The sequence below is a fragment of the Eriocheir sinensis genome, chromosome 35 (genome assembly GCF_024679095.1).
Source record: "Eriocheir sinensis breed Jianghai 21 chromosome 35, ASM2467909v1, whole genome shotgun sequence".
NCBI classification, from domain to species: domain Eukaryota; kingdom Metazoa; phylum Arthropoda; class Malacostraca; order Decapoda; family Varunidae; genus Eriocheir; species Eriocheir sinensis.
Window position 1 is genome coordinate 1,413,766 of NC_066543.1, and position 14,799 is coordinate 1,428,564.

General features: G+C 45.2%; 2 protein-coding genes and 1 long non-coding RNA gene across 3 annotated transcripts in view; 1 reads left to right on the top strand and 2 right to left on the bottom strand.

Annotated features, from left to right (window-relative positions):
* Nucleotides 1-14,799, bottom strand: part of LOC127007236 (snake venom 5'-nucleotidase-like) — a 95,869-nt gene that overhangs the window by 54,433 nt on the left and 26,637 nt on the right. The gene's annotated exons all lie outside the window — the stretch shown is intronic.
* Nucleotides 1-14,799, top strand: part of LOC127007239 (uncharacterized) — a 78,432-nt gene that overhangs the window by 54,433 nt on the left and 9,200 nt on the right. The gene's annotated exons all lie outside the window — the stretch shown is intronic.
* The window catches only part of LOC127007238 (snake venom 5'-nucleotidase-like), a 72,840-nt gene that overhangs the window by 54,433 nt on the left and 3,608 nt on the right, over nt 1-14,799 (bottom strand). The window contains exon 2 of the mRNA XM_050877953.1: nt 10,768-10,918. Coding sequence (XP_050733910.1) covers nt 10,768-10,918 — 151 coding nt within the window. The remainder of the gene's footprint in view (nt 1-10,767; nt 10,919-14,799) is intronic.

Sequence of the window (14,799 nt, forward strand, 5' to 3'; positions counted from 1 at the left end):
GAGGGGGACGAGGGGAAGGAAGGGGAGGAGGGGGCGAAGGGAAAGGAAGAGGAGAAGGAGGAGGAGGAGGAGGGTCACGGGTCGGTCAGGGCATCATCGTTTACTAGAGAAAGAATAACAGGTCAGGGTTTTGCGGTCCTTATCGGTGTAGTCTGTCGTGTGTAGGGGGAAAGGATAACAGATCTGGTTCCGTGTTTATTCGTTTTGATAGTTTTGTTTGTTGTTGTTGTGTTTAAAGAAAAGGAGAGGAGAGCAGGACAGTGAATGGACGTTTACCGAAGGAAGAATAACATAGCTGAGTTTTGTGGCTCCTATTGGTGTAGTTTATCTTGTATTGAGGGAGAGAATAACAGGTTTAGCTTTGTGTTGGTTCTCCTTGATAGCTTTGTTTGTTGTTGTGTTTATAGGGAGAGGAAAGGAGAGCTGGACAGGGTTAAGGAAGGAAGAATGACAAGTCTGGCTTTTGTGGTCCTTCTTTGTGTAGTTTCTCGCGTGTTGAGGGAAAGAATAACAGATTGGTCTCCGTGTTGATTCATTTTGGTAGTTTTGTTTGATGTTGTGTATAAAAGAAGGTAGAGGAGAGCTGGACAGGGTTTAATGCGGAGAGAATAACATGTCTTTTGTGGTCCTTTTTGGTGTAGTTTCTCGGGTGTTGAGGGAAAGAATAACAGATCTGGCTTCGTGTTGATGCGTTTAGATCGTTTATCTTGTTGCGGCATAAAGGAGAGGAGAAAAGAGCTTGACAGGATTTTTAAAGAAAGAGTTACAGTTTTGTCCATGTTGATTCCTCTTGGTAGCTGTGTTGTCGTGTACTCTAATGTAAAAAGAAGAAAAGCAGAGCATCGTGTACTGAAGAATATCTATTAATCCTACTCTTTCTTCGTCTTATTTGTGTGAAGGATAGAAGGATAACAAGTGTGTGATTGACCAGAAGAGAGTCAAGTGAAGGCGGACTATGGAAACGGTTCACAGTGATACAGGGCACAAGAAGAAGAAAAAAATAAAGCCTAAACATTTATTTACAAGAATATGAAGTAGTGAACCGATTCAATGGGTTTTCATTTTTTACCATTTTGCCGATTTTACCGATTACAGATTTTTGCTCATCTTTAACGATTTCATTTCTTTCCTTTTTCTTATCTTTTTTTATAGTGAATTAGTAAGGAACCATTTGGGGAGTATCTGTAATAGTAGGCGTCACACACACACACACACACACACACACACACACACACACACACACACGTCATTTTTCTCTCTCGCATGAACAAGCCGCCGCGTCATCTGGTCGGGCCTGCGCAGTGCTGGGCTCCTCAATGTGTCGCAAGGATGTGAACTACGGAACGAGGTGTGTGTCGGCTAGCGGAGTGACACCGCGATCATTTTAGCAGCTGTGTGTGTGGGGAGAGAGAGAGAGAGGGGGGGGGGGATGCGGAATAGAGTAAGGGAGAAGAGACAAGGAAATTATGAGACAGACAGACGAAAACACATTATAGGAGAACAGATGAATGAGCGGACAGACTGACTGACATAGGGAGAGACCGAAAGACACACACACACACACATGCACACACAAACACACGAACAAGCGAAACAAAGAGTATTGCTTATATAGATTTCCAGACCGCACAAACACTAAGACACGATCTCGGTGGTCTACCAAACAATTAACCACAGACAGACAGACAGACAGACAGACAGACAAAACAAGGAGAGTATTGCATAGCTTACCAGACCACAATCCACACGTAATCTGGACACAAACCAACTCGAACAACCACCAATACAGACAGACAGACAGACAGACAGACGGACACCAAATGAATGAAGTTAAAGACAAATTATCGCAAAGAGGTCTAAAAGGAGAAGCTAATTACCGTGATTGCAAATGGGGCCGATAATGAGAGAGAGAGAGAGAGAGAGAGAGAGAGAGAGAGAGAGAGAGAGAGAGAGAGAGAGAGAGAGAGAGAGAGAGAGAGAGAGAGAGAGAGAAGTGGGGCCTGTGGGTGACGAGAGTGTTAGCGGAAGAGTTAAGAGTTTGTAAGGAGGAGGAGGAGGAGGAGGAGGAAAGGTTGGATAAAATGAGAAAGGGGTGTGAGGTAGATGGAGAAGTGATGTGGAAAATGAGGTAAAGAAATGAAGTAGAAATGGGAGCAGGTGGAGATGGAGATGAAGGGAAAATTAGAAGATGAAGTGGAAGAATTAAAGAGGAAGGAAAAAAAGTATAGCAGGTGATGGGGGGAAGAAGTGGAAGTAAGGAGGTGGAGTAGATGAAATAGGTGGAAGAGAAGAAAATGTATAGCTAAGTAGTAGGAGAGTCAGGATGATGAAAAAAATGAAAGAAGAAAAAATAAATGGGGGAAGTGAAGGAAGAATATAATGTAGTGGTAGGAAAGTTAGGATGGAGAGTGGAAAAAAATGTGGAAGAGGTGTTGAGATGAGGTGGAGGGAAGGGTAAAGTGAGGCTGTGAAGGTGGAAGAGGCTTGAAGTAAAGTGGAGGGAGGAAGAAAATGGGTTAGGTAGAGGAATCAGAGTGTAGAAAAAAAGTGGAAGAGGAAGATGAAGTGGAGAAGACCTTGGGAGTGGAGGTGGACGAGGATGGAGGAGAAAAATTGCTTGGGTTGAGGAATCAGAGTGGTTTAAAAAAGTGGAAGAAGAAGATGAAGTGGAGAAGGCCTTGGGAGTGGAGGTGGACGAGGATGGAGGAGAAAAATTGCTTGGGTTGAGGAGTCAGAGTGGAAAAAAAAGTGGTAGAGGAAGATGAAGTGGAGAAGGCCTTGGGAGTGGAGGTGAAGGAGGATTGAGGATAAAAATTGCTTGGGTTGAGGAATCAGAGTGGAAAAAAAGTGGAAGAGTCTAAGATGAAATGGAAGCAAATATGACGTATGAGTGTGGAAGTGGAGGTGGAGAGGAAAGTAGAGGAGCCTTGAGATAAAATGGAGAGCTGAGGAAACTGGAGGAGGAAAACGTTGAAGAGTTATTGAGAGAAGGTGGAGGAGGAGGAGAAAAATACAAAACGCATATAGTTAGAAATGTGAAAGGAAGGAGGAGGAGGAGGAGTTGCATGGGGAGACGAGAGGAGGGGAGGGGGAGGAGTGGGGAAGTACCAGGTAGAAATTTAAAGGTCGAGAAATGGGGAAGGGAAGGAGTTGGGGAGGTGGGGAAGGAGAGGAATAGGGAAGGAGTTGGAGAAATTACAAAATGGGAGGAGGAGGAGGAGGAGGAGGGGGAGGCAGTAAGAGTCTATTTTGAGTAATTAGGGGACGGCAGGTGGGGATTGGGGGTAAGGTGAGCCGAGCTGGTAATTAGAAAGATGATTATTAGTATTACGAGTTAGGAGGGGGAGGAGGGAAGGGGGAAAGGGGCATCAGGTACACAGAAAAGGAGGAGGAAGGGGGAGTAGAGAGTAGAGGGATGGCGGAGCTGAGGGGGAGTGGAGGGAGTGGAAGGTTAAGTGGAGGGAGAAAATGGTATAGTAAGGGAATTCGAATGAAAGAAAAAAATAGTGGAGTTATCAAAACGAAGTGGAGGAAAAGATCACACACACACACACACACACACACACACACACACACACACACACACACACACACACACACACACACACACCGTAAACCAAGTGACGTTCTTCCCCATAATAATAAAAAAAGACAGAAAATCCACCGATAAGAACGTAATCCACAGACAGACACCGACAGACAGACAGACAGACAAGCGGAAGCACAGGACCAAAGGCAATGACGCAACAAAACAGGTGTGTGTGAAGCGACTATATACCTGTGTGTGTGTGTGTGTGTGTGTGTGTGTGTGTGTGTGTGTGTGTGTGTGTGTGTGTGTGTGTGTGTGTGTGTGTGTGTTTGTAGTTCCATTTTAAAAGATCACCTGCCCTGGGAGTTCTTGTGGCGGTTCATGTATTTATTTTTTTGTACTGGGGAGGAGAGAGGGGAAGAGGGGGAAGGGTGGGGGGTTGGGGAGCTAAATTTACCTTCCCCCCTTCCCCCCCCTCCTTTCCCCCCCATTCTAAGAGTCTACAGGCAGGTTCCTCTGGCCTCGGTAAGACGTGCGTGGATGAGGGAAAATAAGGACGCTGGTCAGAGAGGCGGAGGAAAATGAGGCAGAAGGACGAGAATGGGAAGACCTGACGAGTGGGGAAGGAGGGAAAAAACAACGCTAACGAGGAGTAAAAATAGGTAGATGAGCAGGAAGAGGAAGAGGAAGAGGGGGAGTAGTAGAAGTAGATCGAGGAGAATAACAAGTAGAGGAGGAGGAGGAGGAGAAAAAAAAGAAGACAGAAAAAGAAAAGAAGAAGGAAATAAATAAAGAAAAAGAAGAAGAAGAAAGAAGGAGGTGAAGAAGGACGAAGAGGAGAATAAAAAGGAGGAAGAAAAAAAGAAGAAGAAAAAAAAAAAAGGAAATAAATAAAGAAAAGAAGAAGAAGAAAGAAGAAAGGAGGTGGAGAAGGACGAAGAGGAGAATAAAAAGGAGGTTGAGGAGGAGGAGGAGGAGGAGGAATAAAACAAACAGAGGAGGGACAAATAGATAGATTGCCCAGTATAGCGAAGTTGATTCTAACCACGCGATAAAACCACATAACTGCGTGCACACAGCAAAAAATTCAGATGCTTGGAAGAGGAGTAAGGGAGGGAGGGAGGCAGGGAGCAACTAGTGAGGGAGGAAGAGAAGAAGGGGGGGAGGGAGGCAAGGTTAGCGGGGCACCCTTTTCTGGAAGGCGTCGCGTGGGACAGCCTAAACAGCGATTCTCAAGAAGTAAAGGACTGGAAAGGTGACGGGAATTTGAGGGGAGTCGGAAAAGGGGACGGGAATTTCAAGGAAGGGAACGATTAGAAAGTTGACGACGTGAATTTCTAAAAGAGGTAATGGATTAAAATTGGTTGTTATTCCAGTCCAGTCCAGTAGTAGGCGTGGGATTGCCTTTGTAACGGCTCCCACTTATGATCTTTATTCTTGATTGTTGATTGGCGTTATTGTGTTTTTAGTTTTGTTCAGTTTTCCTTTTTCTTCTGTATTGAGAAACAGGAAAGGCGATGTCAAGGAAGTGAAGGATTAGCAAGTTGGTGAGTAACTGAAGGAAAATCTGGAGATACGACTGGGAATTTTCAAGGAAGCGATGGAACTCTTGGAAATATGAGGGAAAAAAACAGGAGAGGCGACAGGGATTTCAAGGAAGCGAAGGATTGGAAAGTTGATTTGAGAATTTGATTGAAAAAACAGGAAAAAAAATGACAGGAAGTAGAGGGGAAAAAGCAGGAAAATTGACTGGGAATTTTCAAGGAAGCGAAGAATTAGAAAGTTGACGATGGGAATTTGAGTGAAGAAATGGGAAACGCGATGGTGGAATTTTCAGGAAGCTATGAATTAGAGAACTGATGGGAAATTTGAGGGGAAAACAGGAGAGACGACGAGAAGTTCAAGGAAGTAATGAACTGAAAGAAAGTTGCTGGAAATTTGAATGGAAAAGAGGAGAGGCGACGGAAATTTTAAGTGAGCGGATGAATAGTAACTTGATGGGAATTTGAAGGGAAAACAGGAAAGATGAACCCATTTAAACCTACCAGAATTTAGTTTTAACATACCAGAATCAATTTAGACCTCTCAGAACAAATCTAAACCCACCCAATTCTATTTAAACCCACTAAAACTAACCCAAATCCCATCACAACCTGTTCTAATCCCTTTATGTGCTTGAGTGGATGGGATTTTGAAGGGGAAACAGGAAAGACGGCGGAAGTTTCAAGAAAGTATGTGGATGGAAATTGGAGTGGAGAAACAGGAAAAAAGGAAAAGGCGGTGGGAATTTCAAGGAGGTAATGTGAGTTGACGTCAAGAAGGAAAACAGGAAAAGCGACGGGGAATTCCTAGGAAGAGGATGATTGAAATTTGAGTGCGTGACGAACAGAAAAATAATGAGTTGTTGGGAAATCGAGACGAGAAACAGGAAAGAAAGAAAAGGTGATAGAAATTTCAAGAAAGTTAAATGAATTGATGGAAATTTAAGAGGAAAACAGGAAAGGCGACGGGAATATAAAGGAAGCGAATCAAGGAATAAAAAGCGACGGAAAATTTCAGGACGGTAAAGAATTAACTAGTAGCTGATGAGACTTTAAAGGGAAACAGGAAAAGCGGCAGGAATTTTGAAGGAAGAATTAAGGAACAAATAAGAAAGGCGATGACGGAAATTTCAAGGAAGCGAATGATTGCAAAGTTGACGGGATTTTGAGTGAAGAACAAAAGTGATGAGGAAGACTTTAAAGGGAAACAGGAAAAGCGGCAGGAATTTGAAGGAAGAATTAAGGAACAAAAATAAGAAAGGCGATGACGGAAATTTCAAGGAAGCGAATGATTGCAAAGTTGACGGGAGTTTGAGTGAAGAACAAAAGTGATGAGGAAGACTTTAAAGGGAATTTGAAGGAAGAATTAAGGAACAAAAATAAGAAAGGCGATGACGGAAATTTCAAGGAAGCGAATGATTGCAAAGTTGAAGGGAATTTGAGTGAAGAACAAAAGTGATGAGGAATACGTAGAAGGCAGAGTCGTGAGGGAGAAGACGGAGAAGCAAGCACAGGAGGAGGAGGAGGAGGAGGAGGAGGGGGAAACGGCCGGGCTGGAGACGTACGTAGGCTGCGGAGGAACAGGTTGTCGGGCAAACACGCAGCCTTGGGCCATCCCGTCCTTGGGCGAGAGTAGTTCCCGCTCGGCCAAAGACATTAAGAGAACTTGCACGCCACTCCCCAACCTCTCCTTCCTTTCGCCCCCTGCCCCAGCCCTGCACCGCTTTGCCCCAGTCTGTTTTAGTTCATGCCCGGGGGTGAGACGGGGCGGGAAAGGCTGGCTCAGGGGAAGAAAAGGAAATAAAAGGGAAAAAAGGGTAAAAGGGAAAAAGGAAAAAGGGAAAAAGTATAAATTCTCTAAGAAACGGAAAGGCAGAGCTCTAAAAAAATAGAAAATAAAAAATGAAGTATGGATTTAAAATGTTTCGTGCGTCAAAAGTTCGTGAAATAAGAGAGAGAGAGAGAGAGAGAGAGAGAGAGAGAGAGAGAGAGAGAGAGAGAGAGAGAGAGAGAGAGAGAGAGAGAGAGAGAGAGAGAGAGAGAGAGAACACGGCAGAAACTTCACTCACTTCAAAGGTAAATTATAATCGGGTTCAAATAAAAGTCGACTCACAATTATTTCCCGAATACATTTACATATATTTTCCCCTTTTTTTTTCATCCTGCCTACCAGTTGTGCGTGTGTTTGTGTGTTTGGTTCTCTCTGGATACCGCTGCCTCTCGCTCCTTACGTCAGAGGGAGTGTTGAGGCTCGGGAAGGGGCGGCGAGGAGGAGCAAAGGGCGGGGGGAATGGGTATGGGGAAGGGAAGGGGCGGCGAGGAGGAGCAATGGGGGGGGGGATTGGGTATGGGGAAGGGAAGGGGTGGCTGGGAGGAGCAAAGGCCCGGAGGAAAGGAAATGGGAGGCAAGGAAGAAGAAAGGGCGGTAGGGAAGGGCAGGTGAGGAAAGCAAAGGGTGGAAGAAAGGGAAGGGGGGATGGGAAGGGGAGGCGAGGAGGAGCAAAGGGCCGGAGGAAAGGAAATGGGAGGCAAGGAAGAAGAAAGGGCGGTAGGGAGGGGCACGAGGAAGGGAAGGGTAGGCGAGGAAAGCAAAGGGCGGAAGAAAGGAAGGGGGGGTGGGAAAGGGAGGCGAGGAGGAGCAAAGGGCGGGAGGAAAGGGAAGGGGAGACAAGGAAGAAGAAAAGGCGGTAGGGAGGGGCACGAGGAAGGGAAGGGTAGGCGAGGAAAGCAAAGGGCGAAAGAAAGGGAAGGGGGATGGGAAGGGGAGGCGAGGAGGAGCAAAGGGCGGGAGGAAAGGGAAGGGGAGGTGAGGAAGAGCAACGGGCGGTAGGAAAGGGACAAAACAAAGGAAGAACAAAGGGCATGGGGAAAGGGCACGAGCAAGGAAGGGCAAGAGGCAGGGATAGCAGGCGGTCTCTTTGCCTTGTGGGTGCGGCGCGAAGGCAAACACGGCCAAAACAAGTGCTAGCTAGGCATGGAAGGCCCGCGTGTCCTTCCCGCCCCACGCAGAGGCCACGACCCCGCCCCTGGGAAGGCTGACAGTTACCCGCCCGTCCCCCCTGAACCCCGTCCCGCCCCGACCCCCGCCTAGCATGCCCCACGCTGCCCCACCCGCCCCGACCCTGACATTACTTCGTCGTCATTGTTACTTCGTTATTTCATCACTTTTTCACTTTTCCGCCGCCTCCTCCTCGTCCTCCTTCACTTGTTCCTTCTTCTCCTCCTCCTCGTTTGTCTTATCCTTTACTTGTCATTATTCTCATCTTTCTGTTCATCTGTTTACTGTTACGACTGTCATTCTTTATCTTTTCATCCTCCTCCTCTCCTCCGTCTTCACATCTTCCTTCTCCTCTTCCTCTTCGTCCTTATCCACTACCTGGCATAACTCCTTTTCCCCACCTGTCTCATTTTCCACCTGTCAGAATCCTCTATCTCCTCATCCTTTTCTTTTTCTTCTTCTTCCTCTACTTCTTTTCTTCTTCTTTTTCTTTTCTTCTTCTTTTCTTCTTCTTCTTCTTCTTCTTTTCTTCTTCTTCTTCTTCCTCTTCTTTTAATAACATAAGAACATAGGGAGACTGCAAGAGGCCGAATGGCCTACACAAGGCAGCTCCAGATTCCCTCCCAATACCACCTGTCATCCTCGTCCATGTAGCTATCAAGTCTATTCTTAAAACAAGCTGTCGTCCCTGTACTCACTATGTGATTGCTGAGTCTATTCTTCTTCTTCTTCTTCTCATTCTTCTTCTTCTTCTTTTTCTTCTTCTTCTTCTTCTTCTTCTTCTTCTTCTTCTTCTGCTTCTGCTTCTTCTTCGTGCCGTAACAACTTAAGCCTCCCACAGCACAACAGGTGGAGGCAGATAAACGAGAACTCAGGTAAATCAAGCTCTGAAGGTAGTGCTCTGACAAGTTGTATAGAGGAATGTTGTCCAGCACGCCTTCCTTCTCCTCTTCCTCCTCCTCCTCCTTCTTCTTCATCTCCTTCCACCTCCCTCTCATTCAGCTATGCATGCACCACACCCTTCTTCTTCTTCTTTCTTTTCTTCTTTTTTTTCTACTCTTTATACACTTCGCCTTCTTCCCACCACGCCCCACCACCTTCTTCTAGCTATGCACCACACCCTCCTTCGTCCTCTTCTTCTCTTCCACCCTTTATTCAGTTAGACTTCTCCCCACCACGCCCTCGTCACCTCCTTCAGCTTCCCCTCATCCCTTCCTCCTCTATCTTCATCCTCAGTTATCCTCCTCCTCCTCCTCCTCCACACCATAACGCCCTTCTCTTATCCAGCCTCTTCTGTCTTCCTCCACACCTCCATCCAGCTATTCCTCCTCCTCCACTTCACCCACCAACACCCCTTCACGGTCTCCTTCCTCCCCCTCTCATCCACACGGCAGGGAGTTACATGAATGTGACTTCTTACGCTCCAGTCCAGGTATTATCCTCCTCCGGCCCCATCCACCTCACATCCATCCTCATTGTCTCTAATTCAAAAGGTAAATTCTTGCACCTTTACCTGCGTCGCCCATTTACACCTGTGCGCACTGATTGTCTTCCTTGTTAAATAGGCGGGAAGATTACGCGTCTCATGAGAACACATGTTATTATATTCTATTTTTATCAAGTTCAACGCTAGAAGGAATTATTACGAGAAGGATTTAGTCACGCAGCGTCCCGTGTGGTTAACTTTATAAATAGGATGTGTTATCTTCTGCTTCGATCAACGTTTGCAGCGGATTATTTTTTTTGTTGGTTTTAGCTTATTTATTCATTATTTATTTATTTATTTATCTATTTATTTATATATTTTTTGCTGGAATGAAAGTTACCAGCAGGATCGACGCGCATGTTACAAATAGCCCCATGAAATCTGTGTCAGACGCCGTTGCTCATGAGATTAAAATGAACCAGTTTTACAGGTTGATGGCTACACCCAACATATTAATTTTTCCTTGTTGGCGCAAGTGTGCTGAGAAAAAAAAGTAATTGAAAGATAATTATGTGGAGTTTAACGAAGGTGAAAAGCGGTTTATAAGCTGGCGTTGATTTTTTGAGTTGGTAATGACTTAACCCTATCCGGTCCGACGTTTACAAATTTTGACGCTCGTAACACCTAGCATCGTACTCATTTATCTGAACAACGATAACGCTCATGAACACTAAGTACTGGTACCGAATCAAGAGTGTAAAACAATAATGAATAATGAGTGAAAAGAAGCTGGTGGAAAGTAGAAAAAAAAGTGTATCGTTTTGATCGAAGTGCCTGAGGGGAGGCCAGATTTGTCCCTCCTCGGATCGGATAGGGTTAAAAGAAGTACGGAAAACAGTTTAGAAGGTACCGTTGTCTTTTAAGTTGGTAATAAGTAACTACATCTCTTATACAGTAACAAAGAGCATGGAAAACGGTTATTAGTCTCTCTTCATTAACTTTACCCCAAAACAGAAGGCAGTGCAGCGGCCGATATTTCAGGATTCCCAAACCACTTTTTCTTCCCCGGCCAGTCTTCTTTTCCCTTTCATCGCTTCTTGTGTACGGAACTCGAGACATTCCCACGCCTCCTCCACAGCCCCGCCCCGCCCCCAAGAGGAAGAACAGCCACGTGCGCAGGGAATGGGAAGGAATCATTGCCCTCACACCCCTTCCTCATTTTATTCAGCCTTTTCTCCACCTTCTCCTCCTCCTCCCATGCCCCGCTACTCACCATGGCGTCGTGGGGCACCAGGTTGAGGAAGTGGGCCATGGCGCGCCACTTGTGCACCGTGTACCATATCGTGCCCTGGAAGTAGTCCCCGGCGGAGAGGTACAGCACGTTGGGGCTCTGGGCGCGCTCCTGATCCACCGCGGTCTTGATCCTGAAGGGGAGGGAAGGGACGGGTCAGGGAGGGGAAGGGAAGGGAATGGTGAGGGAGTGGAGTCTATGGGAGGAGAAAAGGGAAAGAAGAGAAGGGTAAGGGAAGGGAGTGGAAAGAGTAGCGAAGAGCACGGAAAGGGAATGGATGGGTGAGTGGGGGAACATAAGAACATAAGAACATAGGGAAACTGCAAGAGGCCGGGTGGCCTACACAGGGCAGCTCTAGAATCCCCCCCACTACTCACGGTGGGTGAGGTGTAGTTACAGGGGTTACAGGTAGAGGCTTGATCCTCGTTATACCAGCGGTACTAGGCACGCATCCAGTACCCCGTCACCTTACTGCACCCACACCTCACTGCCACCTGTCGTCCTCGTCCATGTAGCTATCCAGTCTACTCTTAAAACAAGCTATGGAAGGGAAGGGAAGGGATATGAAGAGTCAGGGAAAGGAGGGGCTTAGGTAAGGGTAGAGGAGAGTAATGGAAGGGAAGGTATGGAGTCAGTGGGGGAAGGGAAGGGAAGGGATTTGCAGAGTTAGGAAAAGTAAGGGTTCAGGGAAGGACAGAGAAGAGTAAGGGAAGGGAGTGCATGTAGTTTATGAGGGAAAGGGGGAGGGGATGGTAAGGGAAAGAAGTGGAATTTATGAGGAAGAGAAAGATAAGGGAAGAAAAGAGGCGGGAAACGGTTAAGAAAGTGCCGATGTGTTTCGAATTCGAGTTGGTAGCTGTAAGTAATCTCTTGTATAGTAATTAAAGAGCTTGGAATACAGTCATAATGCTCTTGGTCAGCGTCTTATGTAACTGATTAACGGGAGCGGAAAGGGAGAGATAGAGAAGTGAGAGGGAGGAAAGTATAGGAGAAGAAAGGGAAGGAAACGGAAGCGAAGCGAGCCTGGTTGTGTAATGGGATGGGAAAGGAGAGGAAATGGAAAGATAAAGGAGTGGAGTCGATATGGTAGACGGTAGAGGATGGGAAGGGGAAGAGAGGAGAGTGTGAGGTAAGGAAGGGAAGAGAATGTGAGGGAAAGGTAAATGAAGGGAGAAAAGGGGGACAGAAAGGAAGGGGAGTGTGAGGAAGAGGTAACTGATGGAAGGAAAGCCATGAGGAACAGAAAGGGAAGGGAAGAGATAGTTTAGTACTGGGTGGTTGGAAGGGAAGGGAAGAGGAGAGTCTGCTGAAGGGGGGTAGGGAAGGGCAGGGAAGAATAAGGAAAGGAAGTAGATGAAGGGATAATGAGGCAGGATCAAAGAACGGATTGGTGTTTGTAGGTGTTGTGTGTGTGTGTGTGTGTGTTTGTGTGTGTAATGTGTTTCTGTACATGAATATGGTTCGTTATGAGGTTATGTGTGTCCCTCTTTGTATCTCTCTCTCTCTCTCTCTATATATATATATATATATATATATATATATATATATATATATATATATATATATATATATATATATATATATATATATATATATATATATATATATATATATATATATATATATATATATATATATATATATATATATATATATATATATATATATATATATATATATATATATATCTATATATATATACGAGACAAACGTACACCCTCAGGCCTCCTTCGACCTTATAAACACACACACACACACACACACACACACACACACACCACACACACACACACATATGGCGAGTCCCTAACCTTACTTTACCTGCTGACGCGGGTTCCCCCACGCCCAAGGCCACACCTGTGTAGGAATACCGGCCTCTTGTAGACTCCTTACATTCTTATGCTCTTATGTTCTTATATGTAACCTCTCCTCTACCTTACCTCCCTCCTTCCCTCCCTCTGGTTGGTAACTTTCACAGCATGATTAGTTGTTGTTTGTTGCTTGTACCCTCAATCGCCTTGCAAGAATCATTTCCTCTTTCGTAGCGCCCCGGAGGTTTGGTAACACTGCAGGTCGTGATGCTCGAGTCAGTAGTCGGTATTCTCAATCACTTTCGCCTCTCCGATCAACCATCTCAATAGGCCGAAAAGGAGATTGGTGGTTCTTATGAGTGTGTTTTTATTTACATGGTGCAGAAGCCTCGTCAGACTATCACCAGGATCATAAAATTACTCCCCATGGAAATACCCACAACAACCTCTACGAAAGCCTAATCATGTGTGGGTGTGTGAGCCCCTAAATGTTTGAGCACACGGTCCGTACACTCAACACGCCCCCAGGTGCTTCATCGGCTGGCTAACCTCCTGACACACACACACACACACACACACACACACACACACACACACACACACACACACACACACACACGATAAATGATCAGAGTTAGTTGTTTCTCGTTCCCATTTCATACGAGTTCTTTTTTTTTTTTTTTTAGCTTTACATCATCATAGTGTTTTTATAATGGTAGTAATTCGGGTTTCCTCCTCCCCCTTGATGGTCGTTTATGTCTCCCTTGTTTATCGTTTTGAATTTACTTAATGGCGCAAAACAGTATAATGATTCTAAATAAATAAATAGTACGTGCTGTTTATCATAACTCATTTAAATTTTAATGATTATTTAACTCACTCACGATATTGATAATGTTTAAATAACTCACTTTCACGATTTTTATGATTAAATAACTGACTTGTACGATTATGATCATGACTTTAAGGACGACATCCGATTTTTATGGATTTTGGGAGGTATCTAATCACTACCAGAATCATGAAGGTGAGTTATTATTCATTATCAAAGTCGTGAAAGTGAATAAGGGAATCACTAAAATCCGACTTTTATGGATTTGGGAGGTATCTAATCATTACCAAAATCATGAAGGTGAGTTATTATTCATTATCAAAGTCGTGAAAGTGAATAAGGGAATCACTAAAATCAAAAGAAAACCTCGGCCAGTATCCTCGCGCTCTTCATCCCTCGGTGGTGATGAGAGTGATCGCCGATGTGTGGCTCTCCCCGGCACGTCAGGAAGGGGCATCACGGCACCTGCCTCTCCATCCGAAACTGACCTCTCCTATACATAACAAATCAGGTCAGGTCAGGTCACAGAGATGGTGTGTGTAACAGGAAACATATCTGCAATTTAGGAGACTCATTGCCCAGCGCTCCACCTCCTCCTCCTCCTCTTTCTCTTCCTGCTCCTCATGGCCACCCTATGCTATTATCTATTAGGAGTAGTGCTCAGTGGGCTTTAGTTTTGTTTACTTTGTGTTCGCCCTTTATCTACTTCCTTCGCCCGTAAATGAATAAAAATAATAATTAAAAAAAATCATCCCGGCGGTGAACCAGACACTACACAGCCAGGGTCGGTATTTTCAGTCGCTTTCGCCTCTCCGATCAACGATTTCCAAAGGGCGAAAAGAAGATTAGTCTGGTTCTCATGAGTGTGTCTTCACGTTCATGGTGTAGAAGCCTTGGCACACTATAACTAGGCTCATAAAACTGCCCAGGTAAATACCCACAACCTCCACGAAAGCCTTATCAAATATGAGTAGATGTGTGTAACCCCCATGATGTTTGGCAATGCGAGCCCAGGATCAGCGCGGCCCCACTCCCAGATAACAGAACCCGCCCTGGGAAAACCCTCTGCTCTTTTCCTAAAGTGTGGCCGCGGGCTCTTGTCGCCGTTAGCAACAGACGCTTGTTACTTATCACCCCTTCGCCCTTCAAGAGTCAAGACAGCGTTAGGATTGCAGGGTATTAATACTCTCAACAGGTTCTATCCACGTCTGGTTGAACCTTCATTCAGATTTCTTCAGCTTCTACTCCTGTAAACACTGCATTGTACTTATCTTCCGCCTCTACTCTTTTAAACATTGAAAGAATAGGAAAAATAGAAATACAAGTGTAGGAAAAGAAATGGAAGCCGATGAAAGAATCAATAAGGAGGCA